At 38.1% G+C, this 27,172-nt stretch overlaps 1 protein-coding gene across 2 annotated transcripts in view; it reads left to right on the plus strand.

Moving 5' to 3' along the window:
- The first annotated feature begins 11,432 nt into the window (after nt 1–11,432).
- acsf3 (acyl-CoA synthetase family member 3) overlaps nt 11,433–27,172 on the plus strand; it is a 46,284-nt gene continuing 30,544 nt past the window's right edge. For both annotated transcript variants that reach the window (XM_058088763.2, XM_078795577.1), the window contains exons 1-4: nt 11,433–11,467; nt 14,204–14,987; nt 22,013–22,168; nt 26,882–27,036. In XM_058088763.2, the coding sequence (XP_057944746.2) occupies nt 14,274–14,987; nt 22,013–22,168; nt 26,882–27,036 (1,025 nt within the window). In that variant the 5' untranslated portion in view covers nt 11,433–11,467; nt 14,204–14,273. The remainder of the gene's footprint in view (nt 11,468–14,203; nt 14,988–22,012; nt 22,169–26,881; nt 27,037–27,172) is intronic.

Here is a 27,172-nt window from a genome sequence, read left to right on the forward strand (position 1 = left end):
AGCCCCATTTTCATCATTCATTCATTCATTTTCTACCGCTTTTTCCTCACGAGGGTCGCGGGGGGGAGCCTATCCCAGCTGTCTTCGAGCAAGAGGCAGGGTACACCCTGGACTGGTCGCCAGCCAATCACAGGGCACATATTGTCAAACAACCATTCACACTCACATTCATACCTATGGACAATTTGGAGTCGCCAATTAACCTAGCATGTTCTTGGAACGTGGGAGGAGAGAACATGCAAACTCCACACAGTGATGGCCGAGGGTGGAATTGAACCCTGGTTTCCTAGCTGTGAGGTCTGTGCGCTAACCACTTGACCACCGTGCTGCCACATTTTCATCATAATGTAGCTAAATAACCACAAAATTACAAACAACAACAGTCTTCCCCCTTCCTCTTTACCAGTTGAAGGTTGTTTGCATTATGATGCAGGCACAATAAATAAAAAATGTTTATTTGAAAATAATTCACACATCATTATTCTACTGAAAATATGTATTTAATACTCAATAGACAGAAAATCCTATCAATTGTGAAGTTTGGGACAGCCGCTAATTTAATTCAATGCAAATCATCATTTTTAACAAGCATATTTTATCCATATAAAAGAAAAACAATTGCTTCTTTAGTCGTCAATATTTGATCCTCTAAATAATCTGCAGCAATCTGCTTTTTTTTTTATTTTGCATATGTCAACATCCATTAACATATATTTCGTCGGTGTTTACACAGATGAAGCCGAGGTAAATATGGTGTTGCACAAAAAGATACTGTTAATCTGTCTGCAAACTTCACGGTTTAAAAAGAACCGCAGCTAATTAACAGCACACCAGTACAGGAATATATTTTAATATTGATCTCCTTCTGTCCCTGGAGCATTGTCTGTGTGCAAATGCATCTGTGTGTATGAGAGTGCATGTGTGTGTGTGTGTGTGTGTGTAGCCAAGAGTATGATTATGAATATTTTAAGAGCACATTTAACATGGCGAAGCCGAAGCAAGCTCGGTGAAGGATTTGTGCCTACTCTTCAGCTAATGACCTCAGGCTCTTCCAGCAAAGCTTCTTCATATTTTAAAGAAAGTCGATAAAGCCGCAGCCCAGTCAGCAGCATTAAGATTCATACAGACGCCACAGGGACCCTGAAAAAAAAATTAATAACACGCGTGTCTAACAATCCTTCCTGCGATTTAGAGGAGTACCCAAGATCTCTGCCTCAAATGCAAAGTAGTAATGAACACACAGATGAGATCAATTCCGAACACGCAGCCTTTACCTCTCAAGATAGTGCACAAACATCGTTTTGCACCCTAGTTTTCGTCAGGCTTCTCTGCACACATAAGCTCACATCACCATTTCCAAACTCTTGAACAAAGGAACCCAAACATGCTAAATCCCTCTTGCACTCAAACGTACCACTATGTGTTTTTCCTCTGTTCCGTTCCTCTCCATTTTCCACAAGATAGCAAGCACAAATTGAAAGGCCTTGTAAGACACACATTTTTCACCTCTAAACAAAAGGCCTTTCTTCCATTTTCCATCATCATTGTTATTTTCTTTCATCTTCAGATGTGACGTGCCACCGATGGGTCCTCTCAAGTCAAGGTCGGCCATTGTGCAGAAATTTGTTTCCAATTCGTGCGCAGGCTGTGGCTCTTTCCTGTTTGCCGTTGAGACAGTGAGTAAGCCTGGCGTCGTGGGGAGAAGGCTCTGCAGCATCTGCTGTAGAACAGCGGTCTCAAACTCGCGGCCCGCGGGCCAAATGCGGCCCGTGAGACGCTAGTTTGAGGCCCACACCTTGATACCAATTTGAACTTGGAATTAGAATGATGCTGCAAAGAGAGACATGTAATTCGGCGATTCGAAAGTGAAAAAGTTTTATGGGGGAAAAAAAAATTATTTTGACACCATAACCTTGGTTGGTTTCGAATTTTCATGGATTACTTTACAAATACAAATACAAATAGACAGTGTCGACATTGAAAGGGTGAATGAAAATAACTTTCTGGGCATCATAATAGATGAAAAAATTGAGCTGGAAATCTCATTTTAAAAATATATACCACTATATGTATCTATTCAATCATCTAAATCAGGGGCCTCAAACTCGCGACCCGCGGGCCAAATGCGGCCCGCGAGACGCTACTTTGAGGCCCCCTACCTTGATACCAAAGTTTAATGTTGAAATGACAGCTTAAAGCTGTGTGCACACCGGACACAATTAACATGATTTTGCCCCGCCCATACTGTTTACCCTACACTGTTACCCCGCCCTGTTTTGCTTTGGATTAGCAATGAAGCTAAAGGCTTATGACGCTGGGTACAAATAAATGCAGGAAATGATTTGGAATAAAAGGGAAAATACACGTCAAGATAAAGCATCTCATCAAACATGTTGTTAAAGTTACGACGCTGCTCCCAGATGGAACTGAGTACGATGCTAACTTGCTAATTGGGTCAAATGATTAAGTTTCATTAATGTTCATGTTAAAGGTTAAATAACTGTTAATACTGTACATTTGAATATGAAAAAAATAATTTCTCTACCAACTGTATGTGGTTTCTTACCTTTTTCTTATTTGCTGTTTTATTATTATTTTACTTATTTATTACTGATTGATTTATTGTCTTTATTCTTAATTTGTTTATTTTTTATCTTATTTTGTGTATAGAAAAATAGTCTATATGTCTAAGTCTAAGACACTCTCCTCTGATACTGAAGCACATAAAGCAGGGGTCTCAAACTCAATTTACCTGGGGGCCACTGGAGCTAGGGTCTGGGCAAGGCTGGGCCGCATCAGGTTTTCCAAAAAAAAAACGAACGCATTTATTAAAAACAGAAAAATATACAAACTTTTTCAGTGCTTTGGTTCCGATTTTCTACAATAAAAGCTCTGATAAAACATTCCACTGTTCTCAAATATCTTAATTATTATTTTTCTGCACAAAAAAAGATGAAAAATAAATGAACAAAACAAGAATAAAGAAAATCAATCATTCAGTAATAAATAAATATAATAATAATAATAATAAAACAGCAAATAATAAAAACTTAAGAAACCACATATAGTTGGTGGGTAGACAAATTATTTTTTTTCAGATTAAAATGAACAAATCATTATTAGAGCCCTGTAGACATGACAAAACACGACTATAGTCACATTTATACTCTTTTTATTTACAACATATTGCGCAACTGCAGGGTCTTGAGACACATGCTAACTTGCAAACTAGAGAGCTAGCGACCTAACTGGTAGCCTCCAAGTTATTTCCATTAAACTTAAAAAGCCAAAAACTTACCACTTCCACACGGATAGGGAGGAAAACTATTAACAGTTATTTAACCTCTAACATGAACATTAATCAAACGTAATAATTTTTTCTGGGTACATGATACCATACAGCATCCATATCAAACTTGTGCGGGCCGCACTAACATTAAACTTTCATACAAAGGCGGGGGCCTCAAACTAGTGTCCTGCGGGCTACATTTGGCCCGCGGGCTGCGTGTTTGAAACCCCTGACATAAAGTAAAGAAGGATATTAGCCATTTTTTTTATGACTTAGTTTTACATTAAGCTGCAGGGTAAAAAAAAAATATGTAGAACTAATTTTGGAACACAGTAGGTGAGCGGGCTTCTTTCAGTACGGTGCTAAGCTCTGGCTGTCTTGGGAGGCTAGACAGCATATGGCACCGTCTCCAAGAGAACAACACAGTACCCACATAGCCTGGCAGTAGCGGGAGATAGTGTATGTGTGTGTGTGTTGGGCAGAGGAGGGAGTTGAGATTGGGGTGGGGGTTACTGCAGTAAAAAAAAAAAAATCAAGTCTCTACCAGGCTTGTGCAGAATTGCTAAATTCTAGATAGATGGATGGATGGATGGATTTTTCCAAGGGATGATTGAACTGTAACTGCAAGTCATTATTGATCACAATTTCTGCTGCACAGATAATATTGGTCTTGCTACTTGTACTACGGAGCGACTTAGACTGTATTTTTTTTTTTGAGGGTACTCTAGACTTGTGCACCAGTATCGGCTACTCCTGTACCATGGAAAATTGACAACATAAACATCAACTTAGTTATAAAGATAACTGAGAAACACAGAAAAACAAAGAAAATCAGATTCTGCAGATTACAAGCTGTAAATAAATTGTTATGTTGTTTTGCCGAGAGTTACTGTTAAAATAACTATTAACAGACGCCTGTTGTTCTCCATTTTGTCGTTATTACGATAACTTGACTTTCAACATGAAATGTCGGGTTTAGGTCTCCGAATTTATTAAATAAATTTGGTTATTGTGTGTAGCTGCTCAAAAGTAGTGCACAACTGAATACAAAGGGCTAAAAAATTACATAGCAACTATTCACGTTAACAGACGCCTGTTGTTCTCCTTTTTGTCGTTATTACGATAACTTGACTTTCAACATGAAATGTCAGGTTTAGGTCTCTGAATTTATTAAATAAATTTGGTTATTGTGTGTAGCTGCTCAAAAGTAGTGCACAACTGAATACAAAGGGCCGAAAAATTATATAGCAACTATTCACGTTAACAGACGCCTGTTGTTCTCCTTTTCGTCGTTATTACGATAACTTGACTTTCAACATGAAATGTCGGGTTTAGGTCTCTGAATTTATTAAATAAATTTGGTTATTGTGTGTAGCTGCTCAAAAGTAGTGCACAACTGAATACAAAGGGCCGAAAAATTACATAGCAACTATTCACGTTAACAGACGCCTGTTGTTCTCCATTTCGTCGTTATTACGATAACTTGACTTTCAACATGAAATGTCGGGTTTAGGTCTCCGAATTTATTAAATAAATTTGGTTATTGTGTGTAGCTGCTCAAAAGTAGTGCACAACTGAATACAAAGGGCTAAAAAAAATTACATAGCAACTATTTACGTAAACAGACGCCTGTTGTTCTCCATTTCGTTGTTATTACGATAACTTGCCTTTCAACATGAAATGTCGGGTTTAGGTCTCCGAATTTATTAAATAAATTTGGTTATTGTGTGTAGCTGCTCAAAAGTAGTGCACAACTGAATACAAAGGGCCGAAAAATTACATAGCAACTATTCACGTTAACAGACGCCTGTTGTTTGCCATTTTGTCGTTATTACGATAACTTGACTTTCAACATTAAATGTCAGGTTTAGGTCTCTGAATTTATTAAATAAATTTGGTTATTGTGTGTAGCTGCTCAAAAGTAGTGCACAACTGAATACAAAGGGCCGAAAAATTACATAGCAACTATTCACGTTAACAGACGCCTGTTGTTCGCCATTTTGTCGTTATTACGATAACTTGACTTTCAACATGAAATGTCGGGTTTAGGTCTCTGAATTTATTAAATAAATTTCCCCCACTTAAACCCCAGTATGTGCAACATATACGGTTTTTATAGCGCAGAAAAATATGGTACAATTGTTACCTTTCGTATCACGCTCTTCAATTAAGATGGGAAACTCCTTGAATACTTACGGTTTTGCACACAAGCTTCCAAACAAGAAGCTAGGCTCCGGCTATGGCATCAAATTACTCGATATTTCTCACTAAGATATATCAGGCTTGTAGTCAGCAGTTTTGGAGAACATGCTCGATGATCTAAAGTAGGTTTGTGCTTTCCTATGCTGGAAGCATGACAGTGTCGATTTCACCTCCAGGAGCGGAAGTCCTGATTGTCTGCCTGGCAAAATAGTTTTCCATTTCTTTGTGTGGGAGTTAAAAGGGAAAGGAGCAAATCAATGAGGCTTTAATGGAAAGCCATCAAGAAATTCTGAAGCATATTAGCGCCAGAAGGCCAGGAAGTTGGACAGCATTTATTTAGGGTGAGTTACCTTAAGTTGAATCAACTTTATTCGGTCCATTTGACCACCACTGTTATTCACAGAATGAGTAAATTACAATAACAACTTGCAGGCAAATAGGCCGTGTTTAGAAAATACAGGGTGACTTGTTTTGGAGATTTTATAGTAAACTGAAAGAAAAACCTAAAGGCAAACATATCTGCTCTCCAAGCTGCTTGAATCCAACTTCCTGCGCCAACCCAAACAATTCAAACTCACAGCATATAGCCACTTAATCCTCTGGTAGAGACATCTCTCTCTCCGTTGCTCTCTAAGGCCACAATGAGAGGCTTGTTTAAGCAGCTCATCAGCAGCCTGGTAGCCCATATGTGCCTCACACCCCACCATTCCCAGTGGGTTCCAGCTCTGTGCAGTGATACCACCTGATCCGCCAACACGGGCCGCTTGGAAAACCCCGAAGCCATCCCCTGGTTTCTCTTGTCTTCTCTTACCGGGTCTCCTAGCTGTGTGCCCTGTGCCGTAACCACTCACTCAATAAGGCCGTGCAGCCTTATTGAGCAATAATTTAGAGCAGGGGTCTCAAACACGCGGCCCGCGGGCCAAATGTGGCCCGCAGGACACAAGTTTGAGGCCCGCGCAAGTTTGATATGGATGCTGTATGGTATCATGTACCCAGAAAAAATTATTACGTTTGATTAATGTTCATGTTAAAGGTTAAATAACTCTTAATAGTTATCCTCCCTATTTGTGTGGAAGTGGTAAGTTTTTGGCTTTTTTTAAGTTTAAAGGAAATAACTTGAAGGCTACCGTTTAGGTCGCTAGCTCTCTAGTTTGCGAGTTAGCATGTGTCTCAAGTTGCGCAATATGTTGTAAATAAAAAGAGTATAAATGTGACTATAGTCGTGTTTTGTCATGTCTACAGGGCTCTAATATGCTTTGTTAATTTTAATCTGAAAAAAAAATAATTTGTCTACCCACCAACTATATGTGGTTTCTTAATTTTTTATTATTTTTATTCTTGATTTGTTTATTTTTCATCTTATTTTGTGCAGAAAAATAAAAATTAAGATATTTAAGAACAGTGGAATGTTTTATCAGCGCTTTTATTGTAGAAAATCGGAACCAAAGCACTGAAAAAGTTTGTGTATTTAATAAATAATTTTATAATAATATTTTAATATTTAATATTTAATAATAATTTTTAATAAATGCGTTTTTTTTTTGTTTTTTTTTATGTGGCCCAGTCTCACCCAAACCCTAGCTCCAGTGGCCCCCAAGTAAATTGAGTTTGAGACCCCTGTTTTAGAGTAATATTTTCTCCAATGACCAACGTGTGAATCTTCTGTGCCAACTTGGATGGCATATGTACCGAGAGGCAGACAGGGTCCGGTGTCATCTCCATAGTGTTTGTCTGCAGGTCCCGCACGGCGACTGTCCACTTATCCCCCTGCCACCGCACATATGTTCGGAACATTGAACAGTTGGATGCAGCCGATGGCTAAAATGGGTCAGGCAGACACAGATGGAGGAAAAAACTCCCACTGGGTCATTGTCAGATGACTTACACCCTCGGAAAAATGTGAGAACATGTGTGAGACATGGAGTAGTATTGCTTAGATTGTAGTCGCTTTCACACTTCAAACTGTGTTGTTTAATTTTAAATTGTAAAAAGAATAAAAAAGATAATGTCAAGGATTGCAAAAATTCACTTTATTGTCTTCTTCTTCTGCGAGACATTTATATTATCTAATTTTGGCTGTGGTGCAATGACTCTTTTCAAGACAGCCTATTTCTAAAAAAAAAAAAAAATTAAATTATGCATGAATCTTAATGGCAAAATCCAGCCTCTTGGAGGAGATTGGTACCTACGAAGGTGTTTAATATTGTTCACATTCAAATTGATGCTACCAAAATTGAACAATATAAAACATGACATTTTGAAAAAATGTGTTTCTTGGCCTTGGGAGTTGGGGAATTAAATTCTCCACAAAAATTCAAGACAGCATAAACAGATTTCTACAGAGGTGCAGAAAAATATGCATCAAACATGCCTGATATTGAATTCAACACGAAGGTCACAATAAAGTCACATTACATTAAACTGCCCATTACCCTTCAATTTAGTCTTTTCAAATCAAGGCATCACAAATGGCATCTCTTTTGAAACATCTCCCATAGGTGCTGCTGGCATTTCTCCTCCATAAGTGGAGGTCATCCTCAGACAATGCTGCCTCGCTCGTTTTCAGCAATCCATGGTGTCGCAGCTAAAATGGATTCTAGGTAAATGTCCTTGACTGTCAAAGCCCTCATTAGAAAAGGGATGTGAGGCAATAATTAAGGAGTTGAAAGGTCATCCATTTGTTCAACTCCCCTTTTCAAAGTGATCCTTGGCTTCTTTTTTCATGTGATCATTCAACAACGTTTCCTGTCATAAAATGTTCGGTCCAGGCTAGATAATGAAGAGCTGAAAACACATTACCTGTCCTTTCCTACGCTCAAAAAATCAACGTTTAGCCTCAACAAAAAAAAAAAAAATCAACGCAACAGTTTCCATTAGTCTTTCTTAGTTATGACAACTTAATTTGAAATTGCTTTGAACCAACAAACAATATTGCATTGCACATATTAGCTTTTCCTCTTCACTCAAAGCTTATTTTAAGTAATGCTTACTGAATAATTGTTGTCATAAGGACAAGTTTTTAAGTTTGGAACTCAAAGAAATATGTTAAGTCAACTGACTTAATCATTTTATTCAAAGTAGTTTAATTTGTTGTCTATTTAATTATAATAACAATGCACACAACTTTTTAAGTAGCAGTAACTTAATATATAAATACAGTAAAGTCTCGTTATATCGATATCGGTTAAAACGAATTACTACTTATTACGATACTATTTTCATTTCCTGGCAAATTTCTAGTCTTTTATGATATAATTAGCTCCGTTAGTACGATACCTGGTTATTATGATAATCCGGTTACTACGATGCCCTTTTCATCTCCCGCCAGCCAATTTGGTCTGCTTATATCGATACAAAAGCAGCTTAAATCAATCTTTGCTTAAGGATTTCAATACCAAAAAAGAAGACGGCGAACGGCTGCTTCCAGTCAACTTTATTTTTCACACTTCCACCACCAGAGTGCAGCACACACAGCGGAAAACACCCGTCCCTCGCGCCTACCCCTCCGGGTGGCAACACCTTCCCTATCGATAGTTCCGGGGTGAATTATGTCCCGGTAACCGGTAATCACTACAGCGTAAGTTTATTTTTATTTACTGTAGTACAAAATGTATTGTAGTACAAAAGCATGCTAGATACGCAATCCATGAACTCAAGGAGAAAATTACATGCCATATCAAAGATCCGCCCACTTTTAATGCAGTTCGGCGTAGGATCGGATATATGGATAGTCTGGTTATATCGATATTTTTTCCGACTCCCGAGAATATCGATATAATGACACTTTACTGTACTATATATAGTATATATATATATATGTTTGTGTGTATACGTATATTATGTTACCAAGCTAATTTTATTAAGCCATTGCAACCTGAATTTTGTTTTAAGCTTACCAACAATAAAATTTGAGCGTATATGACATTCTAAATTAAGTTCATGTAATAGCCAACATTATTATTTGAACATAACTTAAAAAATAAAGTTAGCAAAGTTTATCAAAATCAATTAATTACATTGTTTACATTGCATTCATGTATAAAAACAAGTGGTGTCAACAGATACTCTGAATTACTTTTTAGAATGTAGAGTCACAATATTCATATGTTAGTGTGTCTCGGAAGCTTGCATTAATCCAGAAATTCCTTCACAATCCCGCGGGATCTGGTTGATTCATGACACAACATGTTGTCAGGCATGCATTAGTATGTGCGTGACATGCGCGTTCCGAGGCGGTCATATGTTAACACCGAATCCCTTGGATTAAAGTCAAGTTTGCAGCTGCAGTTTTGGAATAATTCATCGCTCGATTTTTTTTTTTTTTTTTTTTTTTACCCTAGAGGAGCTACAGGTAGTTGATGAAGTGGCAGTGCCAAGACTCCCAACTGGCGAAGACGAAGCGCAGCTGCCGGGAGTCAGCACGGCCAGATGCCGTTGCTGATGTACCATGTGTTCCAAGCGGGGCAACAGTGTGTTTGTGTGAGAGCCGGCTGGGAGGGGAGCGAACGATACGCTTGCCAAGACATTCTCACGCTGATGCCAACCTGACACATGCTCGGGTAGTCCCCACGGTTCACGGTGCCATCTCTGCCTCTCTCATCGGTCTGTAGGGGGTCCTCTTTTTTTTTTTTTTCCTCGGATTCAGCCCTTTGCCAGGATGGAAGCTGGCACCTGCTTGTCGCCATCCTGCCCGTCGGCAGCGAGATCGTTTCAGGTGGTCCTTACCGAAACGATGTGTTGGCAGCAGGCCACTGCAGCTTGGTACGATCGTGTTACTTTAACCTTTACCGCTACGCCGTACAACGTCGTGTCACATGTAGGCGTAACAAATTTAAATAAACTACGCCCGTTATAATCCACCGGTTTTCGGTCATCCCACCTGCTGTTTAAACGAGCATCTTGACGCCGGCGATTGTAGTGCCCGTAAGCAAAAAAAAAAATATGGCTGACTTCCAGGACACAAATCCCAAAGCTTTGGTCGTTTGTTGATAGACGGCAACATTTTACGTCGTATCCGTGGAAAATTTGTCACCTGCGTCTCCGTTAAAACGCCTAAAAGGGTTAAATTCACTAATAATTTCTAGAAATTACATTATTAGTGGGGAATCATACGTAGCATCCTCTTGAACAGCGTTCCCCCACAAATTGGAACGGATGCTCTTTGACGATACTACTCCTGAGAGCGGAGGGGAGTTCTCTGATACAAAGGCTCCACATTCATTAGGAACATGCCATCATCGTTTGCAGCGTAGGGGGTTTGTGAGGGAAGTGAAAACTTTTTGAACGCGTGCCATGTCTGTACCATTCTCTTATCGGAGGCCCTCGACTGCCAGCTGGCGGCTGAATGTGCCCACTTCCACGGTGATGCCAAGCTAGTTGGCACACAGACATGTGATGTAAAGCCAAATGTGTCTCTGTGTGTTGGCTGCATATATGCAATACTCACCCCTTTCATCTTCCTCTCTTTACTGATGAGTACCTCCCAACTGCATACGTAGATCTTCAATAATAGGAGTTGATCTTGACAGTATGTACACATTGAGACAGATGCTTGTGTTTAAAAAAAATGAAAACAAAAAAACATTATAAAATTATGAAACTAAAATTAAAATATTTAATATAATATTACTATAATATATATCAATATAATATATTTATTAATATAATATTTAATATTTAATAATAAAAATATTCCAGCAAAAAATAAACATTTCTTTCAAACTTGACATTTTAATAACTTTGTGTGAAAATAGTTATTATTTATAACTAAACTTTATTTAACTTATTAAACGTATTTTAAATTTATAATGCAACTGCATTATTTGTTTTGGAAGTAATACTTCTATTAGCTTTATTGAACATGACACTCGCATTGCATAGTGCTGAGTCGGAACTTCTAAACCACAGTTAGGTGTTTCCTACCGGAACCATTATTTGATGCACTGTCCTTCACCAAGCGGGGATACCGGCTTCTTGGTAAGGCGAATAAGGCTGTGTTTGATTAAGGCGTCTGCATCCGAAAAGTGCGCATTTGTAGGCTGCGTGACGTCATCGTGCTGCGCGAAGACTGTTAAATTAAAAAGTCCACGAAGGCTCCTCCAAATGCGGCCGACAAATGTGTCCTCCTTCTCCACTGAGGGGAAGTCAGCATTCAAACTAACCTTCGTGGCCCATCATATCCCAACATTCTTTGCGCGCTTCCGTCCAGCCCTCTAAAAAAGTATTAAGTATTGTATAATGAATACGTATTCCATTGTTTATAAATCGTAAGTTTTATTTTATTTGTCTAAGCAGATTTTGATTTGCGCACCGTTTGAACAGTTTTCAAAGTTTCTACAACGTGAACAGATTTGACTTTTGATATTACCACCGTTATGTAAATACCTAACACTTCATACTATGAACATAAATTGAACAAAATAGTCATTATTTGTGTACATCACGTACATGTTTTAGTGGCAAATTCACTGTGTTAACTTTTATGAATGGAAATATTAAAACTTATGTGTAGCTGCTGATCAGTGTTGTAGAAATGAACCAAGTAGCCAAAAAGTACTAACAAAATAAAGGCGCTATGAATGTTACTAATGTTTAAAATATCAGGTTTAGCTTTGATATGGAGATAAATCTGCAGAACAGGGGTCTCAAACTCAATTTACTTGGAGTCTGGGTCTGGGTGAGACTGGGCCGCATCAGGTTTTCCAAAAAAAAAAAAAACGCATTTATTAAAAACAGAAAAATATACAAACGTTTTCAGTGCTTTGGTTCTGATTTTCTACAATAAAAGCGCTGATAAAACATTACACTGTTTTCAAATATCTTAATTTTTATTTTTCTGCACAAAATAAGATGAAAAATAAATAAACAAATCAAGAATAAAGAAAATCAATCAGTAATAAATAAATATAATAATAATAATAAAACGGCAAATAATAAAAACTTAAGAAACCACATATAGTTGGTGGGTAGACAAATTATTTTTTTTCAGATTAAAATGAACAAAGCATTATTAGAGCCCTGTAGACGTGACAAAACACGACTATAGTCACATTTATACTCTTTTTTTATTTACAACATATTGCGCAACTGCAGGGTCTTGAGACACATGCTAACTCGCAAACTCGAGATCTAGCGACCTAAATGGTAGCCTCCAAGTTATTTCCTTTAAACTTAAAAAAAAGCCAAAAACTTACCACTTCCACACGGATAGGGAGGATAACTATTAACAGTTATTTAACCTTTAACATGAACATTAATCAAACGTAATAATTTTTTCTGGGTACATGATACCATACAGCATCCATATCAAACTTGTGCGGGCCGCACTAACATTAAACTTTCATATCAAGGCGGGGGCCTCAAACTAGTGTCCTGCGGGCCACATTTGGCCCGCGGGCCATGTGTTTGAGACCCCTGGTCTATGCAGTTAATATTACTACAAAAATCCTAACACTAATACTAACAAAATTAATCTCCTGAGTCTCCTTATGTCTGTAAAACTTGATCACAAATGCCAATAATGCCACATTTGGCCCGCAGGCCGCATGTTTGAGACCCCTGCTGTGGAAGGATAACATTTCTTCTCTCTCCTGTAAAACCTAATACAAAAAAAAGAAAACCAGAAGATTATTAGAATAAAATTATTTAAGCCTGAAAGGAAATACACGCAACAATTTCATTGTATTTGTTAAATATCAATTGGTAGTAAAATACAGTACATTCATTTACCAAATATTTTTTTGTTCTCGGTGCATCGTTAGCAAACCAAAACACATCTCCAAACTTCACCATTATCATGCAATTATTTGCATATGAAATAGTTTTTAGTAATAGACATTAAGAATTGACAAACAATAATACACATCCAGTCCAAGTAACGTAACTATAGCTCTGATAAATTATGTCTAGCTGTATCTGTAATCTGTAATAAAGTGTACTTTGCATACATACTGTTACTTTTACATACTAACACTTTTTTTGCCCTCCATAATCAACACGTTGAGTCAGTTTGGTCTTTTTGGTATAAGCAGTTTATATGTCTAGACCAGGGGTGGGCAAACTTTTTGACTCGCGGGCCGGGGGGGGGGGGGGGCAGACTATATATTTTACACGTAACAGTCCACCTGGTATTATTGTATCTGTAAAATTGTCATGCAATCTGCTATTATTATTTATTATTTTATATTTATATTTAAATATTTAAAAAATAATAAAATATTATAATAATTACAATAAAATTAAAATAATAATTATTATATTATTATTATGTAAAATATGCAAATATAACAATAATATATATAATTAATATAATAATTAGCATTAATATAATAATTATAATAATCATAATAGTTCTAATAATAATTATAATAATCTAATAATAATAATTATAATTATTATTATTATGTGCTTGTGTCCCTTTTTTCAGGAGCACTTTGTAAACAACAGACCATGTCAAAAAAGGAAATTGATAAAACCATCAAAAGGTTGGCTCAGGCCATGATGCCAGGTTGTATGTTGAGTTTAAATGAAATACTTTGGAAAGATTGGGCGGGCCGTATTCAAACACTTGGCGGGCCGGATGTGGCCCCCGGGCCGTAGTTTGCCCACCCCTGGTCTAGACAAATTCTTTTCATTAGATTTTATAACTTCAAGAGATTAGGTTGCATTATTGACTCTTCAGTCATCTCACTCAGCTCGCTTGTGAATCAACAGGTGCTAACAGCGAAGATGTCATCCATCGTGATACTTCCAGCCGCCTGGATCTGAACGACCTCCCTCAACCATGTTGTCAGGATTTGTAGCAGCACGTCACTCTCTGAAGTGGAAGTGTTGCCGTAAATCCACCATTGACATTATTTTTTGCTCATGTGATGCATGGAAATGGTTTCCAGGAAATATAACGCAGAGGAACGCTCATAGATGGACCCCGGTACCTTTATCAAGGATTAAGCAGAAGCCTGTGTTTGCTCGAGCTTTAACATTTGGGGACAAAGCAGCTGTGATCGATAGTAATGGCAGCCACAGCTACAAGCAACTTTATGCCAGCAGTTTGGGTCTTGCGAGAAGAATCAACGCCACCCTTGACTCTGACTTCGGGCGTCTGGAAGGAAAACCAATCTCCTTTCTGTGTGGTAATGATGCTTCCTATACGGTGGTCCAGTGGGCTACTTGGATGAGCGGTGGGACAGCGGTTCCACTGTATAAAAAACACCCACCGTCTGAACTGGAGTACATTATCACAGACTCCCAGAGTGCATTGCTGGTGGCAGGGCACCCCTATGCGGAAAACTTAGAACCCGTGGCACAAAGGCTGGGTCTGCCTTGCCTCACACTTCCGCCTACATGTAAAATCAGCACTTTAAACGATGATGATATCCAAGACATGGAAGAGGTCAGACCGGACTGGGGTGAGCAACCAGCCATGATCATCTACACCAGTGGTACGACAGGGAGGCCCAAGGGCGTTCTCCATACCCACAGCAGCATCCAAGCCATGGTAGGTGATGTCTTTTTTTTTCTGCTTGAACAGTTGCCATTTATATGAATTATATCAAACAAAATGGAAATATTGGTACACATTGGCTTTAAACCAGGGGTCTCAAACTCAATTTACCTGGCGGCCACTGGAGCTAGGGTCTGGGCAAGGCTGGACCGCATCGGGTTTTCCCAAAAAAAAAAAAACGCATTTATTAGCGACCTAAACGGTAGCCTTCAAGTTATTTCCTTTAAACTTAAATAGCCAAAAACTTACCACTTCCACACGGATAGGGAGGATAACTATTAACAGTTATTTAACCTTTAACATGAACATGAATCAAACGTAATAATTTTTTCTGGGTACATGATACCATACAGCATCCATATCAAACTTGCGCGGGCCGCACTAACATTAAACTTTCATATCAAGGCGGGGGCCTCAAACTAGTGTCCTGCGGGCCACATTTGGCCCGCGGGCCGCGTGTTTGAGACCCCTTTTTCTGGGTGCATGATACCATACAGCATCCATATCACCAAACTTACTTGACTTAAGAGTCTGCACAGAAGCCCGGCAACACAACTAAATCAAATAACCTAAGCATTAAATACAATATTAGCATATTTAGGATATGCACATACATTAGAATGTATTATGTTATCCCGGTTCGGTGTCATCATTTACATTTTTTTTTGTAATCAAAAAGTGCAGGGAAGAAAATCTAGTGACATATTTTTGTGGTGACAACACCCAACAAGAACCGCTTTTAAAAAAAAAAAACTTCGCAGTTCGGCATGCCGAAGTGCACTTTCCCGACGGGAATATCACTGACCGAATTTTGTTTTAACTTGCCGCGGGCCATCGGTACATCGTTATTGTCGAGCCCTGCATCCTGAACTACTGCTTATATGTATTATAACATTTGTCTGAAATATCCCCAACTGTTTAGAAGCCGCAATTTGTCACTTTCCACAAAATATGTCAGGCATGAAAGAGAGGTCCCCTTCATTATTACATTAAAAACATATTAAATTGACGCATGTTTGTGAATTCAAGAAATGTGTGTTGACATCTCCACATCAACCCCTCAGCACACACACACACACACCTCTAAAGTATCTCCACTTTAATTAGCATAATTCCTCTTTTGTTCCAGTCTAGCTTTCTTAATTAACATTAATTTATGCCATTAAAGATCTCACAAAGATTTTTCTGTATATTTTGAAGTCAAATTGACCCACTTGTCCATTAGTGTGGAAAATCAAATCATTCCGAGTGAAGTCAGATCTTCATTTGTGTCTGCTCGATCCGCGGTGGTGAGTGAATGATAAAGGGGGTGATTTCTTGGAACGCTACCGTTTAAATTTCCTGGAAATATTCCACTGCACTATTTCAAATTAAGGATAGAAAACAATTGCCTTTTTCCTTCTCCAGCACAGAACACATTTTATTGGCATTTGTGATCGAGTGTTCGGATTTTTGTAGTAATATTAACTGCATAGACCAGGGGTCTCAAACACGCGGCCCGTGGGCCAAATGTGGCCCGCAGGACACTAGTTTGAGGCCCCCGCCTTGATATGAAAGTTTAATGCTATGTAGTGCGGCCCGCGTAAGGTTTGATATGGATGCTGTATGGTATCATGTACCCAGAAAAAATTATTACGTTTAATTTACGTTCATGTTAAAGGTTAAATAACTGTTAATAGTTATCCTCCCTATCCGTGTGGAAGTGGTAAGTTTTTGGCTATTTAAGTTTAAAGGAAATAACTTGAAGGCTACCGTTTAGGTTGCTAGCTCTCTAGTTTGCGAGCTAGCATGTGTCTCAAGACCCTGCAGTTGCGCAATATGTTGTAAATAAAAAGAGTATAAATGTGACTATAGTCGTGTTTTGTCATGTCTACAGGGCTCTAATAATGCTTCGTTCATTTTAATCTGAAAAAAATAATTTGTCTACCCACCAACTATATGCGGTTTCTTCCGGGGAGCTTATCCCATGGCCGAGGGTGGGGAAAGACAAATTAAGCCAAAAAGTTACCACTTCCACACAAAATAGGAGGAGAACTCATTCATTCATTCATTTTCTATCGCTTATCTTCACGAGGGCCGCGGAGGGACCCGGGGAGCCTATCCCGGGGAGCTTATCCCAGCTGTCTTCGGGCAAGAGGCGGGGTACACCCTGGACTGGTCGCCAGCCAATCACAGGGCACATATAGACAAACAACCATTCACACTCACATTCATACCTATGGACAATTGGGAGTGGCCAATTAACCTAGCATGTTTTTGGAATGTGGGAGGAAACCGGAGTACCCGGAGAAAACCCACGCATGCACGGGGAGAACATGCAAACTCCACACAGAGATGACCCAGGGTGGAATTGAACTCTGTTGCAGACCAGGGTTCAATTCCTGGTCTCCTAGCTGTGAGGTCTGCGCGCTAACCACTCGACCGCCGTGCCGCCCCTGTTTCTTTTAGTTTGTTTTTTTTTTTAGGTATTTTCCATGATGTCCGTTGTTAGCTAGCTCATGTTAACTCATTTTCCTGCATTAGAATGCACAGAAAAGAAAAATGTGTTCATGTTTCACATAAGGATTGTGAATGATTACACAAAATTACCCAAAATTTCCCCTCTAAGCAGGGTGTTATTTCTTTCCCAGAGAACGCTTAAGCGACAGAGTAATAACTGCATTTTACCGCCATCTCTGCAATGCAATGTTTGTGCTATGTAGGCCTGTCATGATAATGGATATATCGATTTATTGAACAATAACAAAAAAAACGTTGGTAGTGTCTGTTTTTTTCCACCATGCTGTTTTGACACCACAAATCGGAATGGTGTGTGGGCTGTACACAGGTACAGGTACACTTGAGTACCATAAATGTAACATGACACAATGATGACATGACACATTTGAATGACATCTTAATGATGATTATTTTTAAAAATAAAGGTCAAAAATCGAATATCGGTTGATAATTAATGGGACGATTATTGACCAGCAAATTATGTTATTGTGAAAGGCCTACTGAAATCAGATATTTTTGTCTGATATCAAACCGATAATCGTTGGTGGCCGATATTATCGGACATCTTTGTTGTATTTGTCAATTTTTGCTGGAGTTTTATTGTTTTATTGTTTACTGTATGTGCTTTGGACACATACAAATCTAATCAAATCAAAGTCTGCAAATCACCCAGGGTTTATGTATTTAACGTGCATGTTTTTTTTTTATTCACTTTTATTTTCAATACTTTGTTTTTTATGATTTTTATGTTTTTTTGTGTTTTTTTTACGTTTGTTTGTGACAATGCATAACACAAGAAACCCTTCCAGTTTTCAGTGAGAATTCTGATCGGAGTTTTGATGCGTACCATCAACTAACTAGGTTGTTCCAAATCCATTTTTAGTTTTTTAAGTAAGCACACATTACACAATACAGTAAAGTCTCGTTATATCGATATTCTCGGGAGTCTGAAAAAATATCGATATAACCGGACTATCCATATATCCGATCCTGCGCCGAACTGCATTAAAAGTGGGCGGATCTTTGATATGGCATGTAATTTTCTCCTTGAGTTCATGGATTGCGTATCTAGCATGCTTTTGTACTACAATACATTTTGTACTACAGTAAATAAAAATAAACTTACGCTGTAGTGATTACCGGTTACCGGGACATAATTCACCCCGGAACTATCGATAGGGAAGGTGTTGCCACCCGGAGGGGTAGACGCGAGGGACGGGTGTTTTCCGCTGTGTGTGCTGCACTCTGGTGGTGGAAGTGTGAAAAATAAAGTTGACTGGAAGCAGCCGTTCGCCGTGTTCTTTTTTGGTATTGAAATCCTTAAGCAAAGATTGATTTAAGCTGCTTTTGTATCGATATAAGCAGACCAAATTGGCTGGCGGGAGATGAAAAGGGCATCGTAGTAACCGGATTATCATAATAACCGTGTATCGTACTAACGGAGCTAATTATATCATAAAAGACTAGAAATTTGCCGGGAAATGAAAATAGTATCGTAATAAGTAGTAATTCGTTTTAACCGATATCGATATAACGAGACTTTACTGTATATTTCTCATAAACAAACATAGGTTTAGTTAGTACTAGTAAACCAAATGATTTCTATACAAAATACATTTTAAGAGCATATAACAGCAACAAGACATTTTACCTTTCTGCATTACCGTAAATTCCAGACTATAAGCCGCTACTTTTTTCCCAAACTTTCAACCCTGCGGCTTATTCAGTGATGCGGCCAATTTATGTAATTTTTCTAACGGCCGCCAGGGGCTCTCGAGTAGAAAAGGTAAGATTAAGACCGGTGGAATATATGCGTCGAGGAAGACTGCAACTTCTTGTCTTGTGCATAAATTAAATTAGCGTGAACATATCCTCATCGTGGAAAATGCAACAAAAAAGAAAGGCATATGATGCAGCTTTCAAGCTAAAAGCAATCGAGCTGTCCGATAAAGAAGGAAACAGAGCTGCTAAACTCATCACTCATCGACTTAACACTCAACCAATACAAGTTAAAAAAAATTAGATTTCAACTTTGCATTTCCGATAAAGAAGGAAACAGAGCTACTGCACGTAAACTTGGCATAAACGAATCGATCGGTTTTCCTCTAAAAATGTAGTGGGTGAGGCTTATAATCAGGTGCGCTGTATAGTCCGGAAATTACGGTAGTTCCTCGCTATTTTTCCCACAGATGTTTATCTTATAGTGCCCACACATTCAGGATTGCTACATTTTTTGGCTAGTACAGTAATTGGAAGAACAAAATGGAAAGTATATGGTAATTTGATTGCCTTATTAGTTGGGTACAGTCGCACTTTGTTGATGATCAGATTCCGGAGTGTCTTTTTAACCGCAAGTGGTCAGTGGTGGGATTTAAAATGCAGCATCATGCGGTATCTGACCTCTGACCTCTGAAATTGTGTCCCTGCAAGTGTGTCGGTGATTATCAACTATTTAGTCAGACGTCTGACTCTGCTGCATTTAACACTTATTTATCTGCTAGAATGCAAGACAGTGTCTGCCGTCAGTGCACAAAAATGTAACAATATGAGGCTTATTTTTCAAGTCAAGTTTTACAGTGAAGAAAATAAGTATTTGAACACCCTGCTATTTTGCTATTTCTCCCACTTAGAAATCATGGAGGGGTCTGAAATTTTCATCGTAGGTGCATGTCCACTGTGAGAGAGATAAACTAAAAAGAAAAATCCAGAAATCACAATGCATGATTTTTTAACAATTTATTTGTGTGATACAGCTGCAAATAAGTATTTGAACACCTGTGTATCATCTAGAATTCTGACCCTGAAAGACCTGTTAGTCTGCCCATTAGAAGTCCACCTGCACTCCATGTATCATCCTGAATCAGATGCACCTGTTTGAGGTCGTTAGCTGCATAAAGACACCTGTCCACCCCATACAATCAGTAAGACTTTAACTTGTAACATGGCGAAGACCAAAGAGCTGTCCAAAGACACCAGAGACAAAATTGTACACCTCCACAAGGCTGGAAAGGGCTACGGAGCAATTACCAAGCAGCTTGGTGAAAAAAGGTCCACTGTTGGAGCTATCATTAGAAAATGGAAGAAGCTAAACATGACGGTCAATCTCAATCGGAGTGGAGCCCCATGCAAGATATCACCTCGTGGGGTCTCAATGATTCTAAGAAAGGTGAGGAATCAGCCCAGAACTACACGACAGGACTTGGTCAATGACCTGAAAAGAGCTGGGACCACCGTTTCCAAGGTTACTGTAGGTAATACACTAAGACGTCATGATGTGAAATCATGCATGGCACGAAAGGTTCCCCTGCTTAAACCAGCACATGTCAAGGCCCGTCTTAAGTTTGCATATGACCATTTGGATGATACAGAGGAGTCATGGGAGAAAGTTTTATGGTCAGATGAGACCAAAATAGAACTTTTTGGTCATAATTCCAATAAGCGTGTTTGGAGGAAGAAGAATGAAGAGTACAATCCGAAGAACACCATCCCTACTGTGAAGCATGGGGGTGGTAGCATCATGCTTTGGGGGTGTTTTTCTGCACATGGGACAGGACGAGTGCACTGCATTAAAGAGAGGATGACTGGGGCCGTGTATTGTGAGATTTTGGGGAACAACCTCCTTCCCTCTGTCAGAGCATTGAAGATGGGTCGTGGCTGGGTCTTCCAACACGACAACGACCCGAAGCACACAGCCAGGAAAACCAAGGAGTGGCTCCGTAAGAAGCATATCAAGGTTCTAGCATGGCCCAGCCAGTCTCCAGACCGGAACCCAATCGAAAATCTTTGGAGGGAGCTCAAACTCCGTGTTTCTCAGCGACAGCCCAGAAACCTGACTGATCTAGAGAAGATCTGTGTGGAGGAGTGGGCCAAGATCCCTCCTGCAGTGTGTGCAAACCTGGTGAAAAACTACAGGAAACGTTTGACCTCTGTAATAGCAAACAAAGGCTACTGTACCAAATATTAACATTCATTTTCTCAGGTGTTCAAATACTTATTAGCAGCTGTATCACACAAATAAATTGTTAAAAAATCATGCATTGTGATTTCTGGATTTTTCTTTTTAGTTTATCTCTCTCACAGTGGACATGCACCTACGATGAAAATTTCAGACCCCTCCATGATTTCTAAGTGGGAGAAATAGCAAAATAGCAGGGTGTTCAAATACTTATTTTCTTCACTGTATATTCATATAAAAACAGTGTATCAATCAGGATAAAAAAAATGTTCATATCTATTTCCAATGCTCTGAGAATTGAAAACAATGATTTAACATAACATGAACAACACTGACCTAATTATATTACCTGCAGGGGATATTATTTCTGTATTCCTGAGTATGATCATCATGCTGTGATACTTTCAGACTCATTGCAATCATGTTAATTACTGCAGCAAAGATAAAAAAAAACAAAAAAACACATTTGATGGCTCCTGCCGCTGTTGTGAAAAATGTCAACAAGGCTAATGTTATCTGTAATAATTCATCAATACTTATGACTCCCTGTTCTTCTCCTCCTCAGGTCCAGTGTCTGGTCTCCGAGTGGGCGTGGTCCAAAGATGACATCATCCTCCACACGCTTCCACTCCACCATGTGCACGGAATTGTAAACAAACTCCTGTGCCCACTTTGGGTCGGCGCCACTTGTGTCATGCTGCCTGAATTCCAACCTCAAAAGGTGCAGTCTTGCTTTAAATATTTCTATTGGTGCATTTTTTTTTTGTACATCTGCAAGGCTTAGGAGTTGAATACAGTATATGGGTGCAGATATCAAGTAGTGTATTAGCTGGAGGCTTGAGAGCTTCAGCTCTTTCCGGTTGACTTCCTCTTGTCTGTACGCCGACAGTAGTTTGGTTATCAGTGTCTCTCTTTCTCCATTCCACTTTTCGTCTCTCTTTGCTTCATCTCCTCTTTGCCTTGTCCCCTCCTCCTACCCATCTCTCGCTGTCAGACTAAGTGTTTTGGCTCGAGTGATTAATTGCCCTGTGTGGCTTTGTATCTGACCAATGCCGACTCACGGTAAGAGCTTAAGCAGCGGATCAATCGATGCGCTGACATTGAAGAATGATGGCGCATATTTGGCCCTGAGAGAGGATGGAACATGGTGTGTGTGTGTCTCTGGAATATAAAAAGACTATTCAACTGTTTTCTAACGTATAGGTGTTTTATGTCAGGCCCCCCAAGAGCTTTTTAATAGCTGTGGGCATAGATGCAAAGCAAAGACCTTTTGAAGGACAAGTGTATCTGTCAGAAAGGCATTGCTACACTCTCCTTAGCCATCAGCATTCGACTGTTATCCCTGACCTTGCGTACCAAACCACAAAGCCCATTCTCTTAACCTCAGAAAAAAAAAAGCCTTTATTGTCCTGAAGTTATAGTTGCTTGATGAAATGCTCAAGAGTCTGTTTCTTTTATCCCTCAACTTCTCTAAAGGGTAACCCAGGACTTTTTCAAAGACACTCCTCTTCTTCTGTAGTCCTAAAGAGGTACAGAATGTTCAGCACTACAATGTAGATGCTGAAGGTTTTATTGCCTTGCTTCGAGTCAGCTATTAAGGAAACTGGTGTTAACGGCAGTGATTATTATGGATATTAAATATGGAAAAATTTAATTCCATCGTATATAATGTGAGATAATTACAAAGGCGCAGTCATAACAAGACAATGTCCGCAGCCAATGATTTCTACCGCTTATCATGTAATCTACTGACTGCTCGATTTAGTCTTCACAATTGCCAATGATTTCTACCACTTATCATGTAATCTACTGACTACTCGATTTAGTCTTCACAATCAATTTATAAAGACCGAACGGTAAAATGATAGAACATTGGGGGAAAAAATGTCCATCATCATTTCTGCCCGCGTTCAAGGTTATTTCTTCCAATTGCCCTTTTTGTCCGTCTTATCGACAGCCTAAAACAAAATGACATTCGCTTTATTAAATCTCAGATGCCAAATCTTTGCAGCGAAATTGTGACGAATACATCAATCCAACAATCCACAACTAATCTAATGTTGTAATGTACTATTTGTATTGAAATGGGTCTCATAAGGTTGTTAAAACAACAGCCATAATTGTAAAATATTTCAAATTAGCCACCTTATTGTTATTTTATTCAGGATACATAATAGAATGGTTGTTTGTCTATATGTGCCCTGTGATTGGCTGGTCACCAGTCCAGGGTGTACCCCGCCTCTCGCCCAAAGACAGCTGGGATAGGCTCCAGCACTCCCCTTGTGAGGAAAAAGCGGTGGAAAATGAATGAATGAATTAATTTTCTGATGAAAAAAAACATACAAATGTGCTCATTGACGAGTGTATGCTGAATCGTGGGGGATGTGCAGGGATCCACTGCACCCCAACATTATTTTGGGTTGGGGGAAAATGTGAATGCTTTTTGGATGCTCACAGTTTCATTTTATTACAAAAAAAAAAACGCATTGGTATTTCACTCCCACCTTGAGTGCAGGTCCCAGCAGCTCACTGAGGTGTTCAGCATGCAGTCCATGCATTTGGGTTCTCACTGCATCCTATCCCTCAGGTAGAGGCCAGCTCTTTGACAGACATAAATTGCCTTCTTCTCCCCTTCTGGTGGACTCCGGTGGAACCGCTCCACTGGACATGACTAGACAGCAACCACAATGGTGAAAGTGAGAGACAGTAATAATTTGTCACTCTCTGTCTGTAAGGTAGCAGGCACACCCTTATTAGCTTAGCTTGTGTAGCGTGTGATATTACTGTTATAATAAGAAGTAAAAGTGGGCAGGAGGCACTTGATTTGAGTAATATCAATTCCTAATTAATTCCTTCATCAAGGAATTAGGAATTTGAATATGTAAATTAATCAGGTCTAATTTTGTGTTTATTTTATTTTGCCACAAAGTCTTTTTTGTGTGATGTAGAGCCTCAGGACTGCGGAGACTGTTGATATATTTTTAAGATTTAAGATTAAAGACACACCTTTTTAATCAGGCTTTTAAGAAATATTTTTAAACTTTTCTTATGTTTATATCTTTTTAGTCCTATTTTATGCTCTTAGTCTTTAGCTTTTAACGCCAGTGTTTCCTCTGAGGGGGGGTCCTCCACACTGGGGGCTGTGTCGGGTCTGCTGAGGGGGTGCCATCCTTGGGTCCCTTCGACTCGGCCGGCTGGGAGTTCCTCCCTTTTAATGTGGGGGTCCGCCCGTCTGTTGGAGTCGGGGGGGCCCAGGTGCTGGTCCCCCGATGGCACGGCCTGTGGCTCCTCCCAGTGTGGACGGCCCCAAAGGTGGCGTTTCCTTGATCCTCAGTGCCATGCCATGTCTCCCTACTGTGTGTGATTGTGTGTGATTGTGTGTGTGGGTGGGTGTGTGTATGTCTTAGTATGTGTTTTTCCTTTTAATTGTGGTAATTGTCTTTAATTCTGTAAAGCACTTTGTGTTGCATGTTTTTGCAGGAAAAGTACTATACGAATAAGGTTTATTATTTATTATTTATTATTTATTATTTATTATTTATTATTTATTATTTATTATTTATTATTTATTATTTATTATTTATTATTTATTATTTATTATTTATTATTTATTATTTATTATTTATTATTTATTATTTATTATTTGTAAATCATTATTTATTATTTATTATTTGTAAATCATTATTTGTTATTTGTAAATAATTATTTATTATTTATTATTTATTATTTGTAAATCATTATTAGTAAATCATTATTTGTTATTTGTAAATTATTATTTATTATTTATTATTTATTATTTATTATTTATTATTTATTATTTATTATTTATTATTTATTATTTATTATTTATTATTTATTATTTATTATTTATTATTTATTATTTATTATTTATTATTTATTATTTATTATTTATTATTTGTAAATCATTATTTGTAAATCATTATTTGTAAATCATTATTTGTTATTTGTAAATTATTATTTATTATTTATTATTTATTATTTATTATTTATTATTTATTATTTATTATTTATTATTTATTATTTATTATTTGTTATTTGTTATTTGTTATTTGTTATTTGTTATTTATTATTTGTAAATCATTATTTGTTATTTGTAAATTATAATTTATTATTTGTAATTTATTATTTATTATTTATTATTTATTATTTATTATTTATTATTTATTATTTATTATTTATTATTTATTATTTATTATTTATTATTTATTATTTATTATTTATTATTTATTATTTATTATTTATTGTTTATTATTTGTAAGTCATTATTTGTAAATCATTATTTGTAAATTATAATTTATTATTTGTAAATTATAATTTATAATTTATAATTTGTAATTTATAATTTATTATTTATTATTTATTATTTATTATTTATTATTTATTATTTATTATTTATTATTTATTATTTATTATTTATTATTTATTATTTATTATTTATTATTTATTATTTATTATTACACGGGAGCCAGGCAACAACATTTCGTTGGCAATTTCACTGGTGTGTGTGTGTGTGTGTGTGTCTAGTATGGAGGGTGGGAAGGAGGGGCTTTGTTTTAATTGTGGTAATTGTTTTTAATTCTGTAAAGCACTTTGTGTTGCATGTCTGTGCAGGAAAAGTGCTCTACAAATAAAGTTGATTTGATTTAGTGCAATTCTACATGAATCTATAAGCTGTGTTTAGATGAGGTAGCGATAGACAGGAAGATGAAGGGATGAAAGTATAGATAAAAAAGAAGCACTTGGTATGGAATGAATGTAGAAGTACGGATAAGTTGACAGAGCGACAGATGGGGAGGAGCATCTGTCTCCCGGGGAGGGGACAAGGAGACAGACTTAAGGAAGCTGTCGTTCACCTTCACTTAATTCACGCTGCCCTCCCATCCTCCCATCTTTGGCTTTGATGAGATGCATGAGAGGGATGAGGTGGAATGGACGAGTGTAAACAGCCTTTATCCTTGAAGAAGAGAAGTTTTATATTTGCATATTGTGTGTGGACCTCCTTTCTCTGTGGAGAAGGGCATGTGTAGCCTCTCCCGTGGAGTCCAAAAGCACATTTGTCTAACAGAGCTGCATAGAAGCCCCCCTTCAACCGGCCAATGTGTCAGTTGTGCCCCACAGCTTTTTGCTGTTTTTCTCCCTGTGACCTTTTCAAATCTCGCCTTCTTTTTTTTTTTTTTGCGTGTTGACAGCTTTAATACTATATGAGGCTGCTTCCTGCACCTCACACCTGCCATTTAAATCAAATAAACCAAACTAAAAGGTGCTTTTCAAGTCGCATACAAATGTGGATGTAAGCATTTATGTCGGATTTCTATTCATATTGGACGTGTCCATCTTATGGTTCTTATCACTGTCTTCCTTCTGATGCAAAGCTAATCTCTCTTTTTTTTTTTTTTACTACGTCTCTGCTCAGGTATGGGAGATGCTGCTGAGCTCCAAAGCTCCATTGGTTAATGTCTTCATGGCTGTGCCAACTATCTACTCCAAACTCATTCACTACTATCATCGGCACTTTACACAGCCTCATGTCAAGGACTTTGTCAAAGCGGTGTGCAAAGAGAGGATCAGGTATGAGCTTTGCGATCAAGGAAAGCACCGGTAGTAAACATCTGGGGACAGTGGGCATCCAAAGGGAACACATCTGTGTACAATACTGACGACAAAGTTTGTTACACAAGACAATCTAATGACATTCAATGCCAGA

The sequence above is a fragment of the Doryrhamphus excisus genome, linkage group LG13, assembly GCF_037039965.1.
Source record: "Doryrhamphus excisus strain RoL-2023G ecotype Guam linkage group LG13, RoL_Dexc_Guam_v1.1, whole genome shotgun sequence".
Taxonomy (NCBI): domain Eukaryota; kingdom Metazoa; phylum Chordata; class Actinopteri; order Syngnathiformes; family Syngnathidae; genus Doryrhamphus; species Doryrhamphus excisus.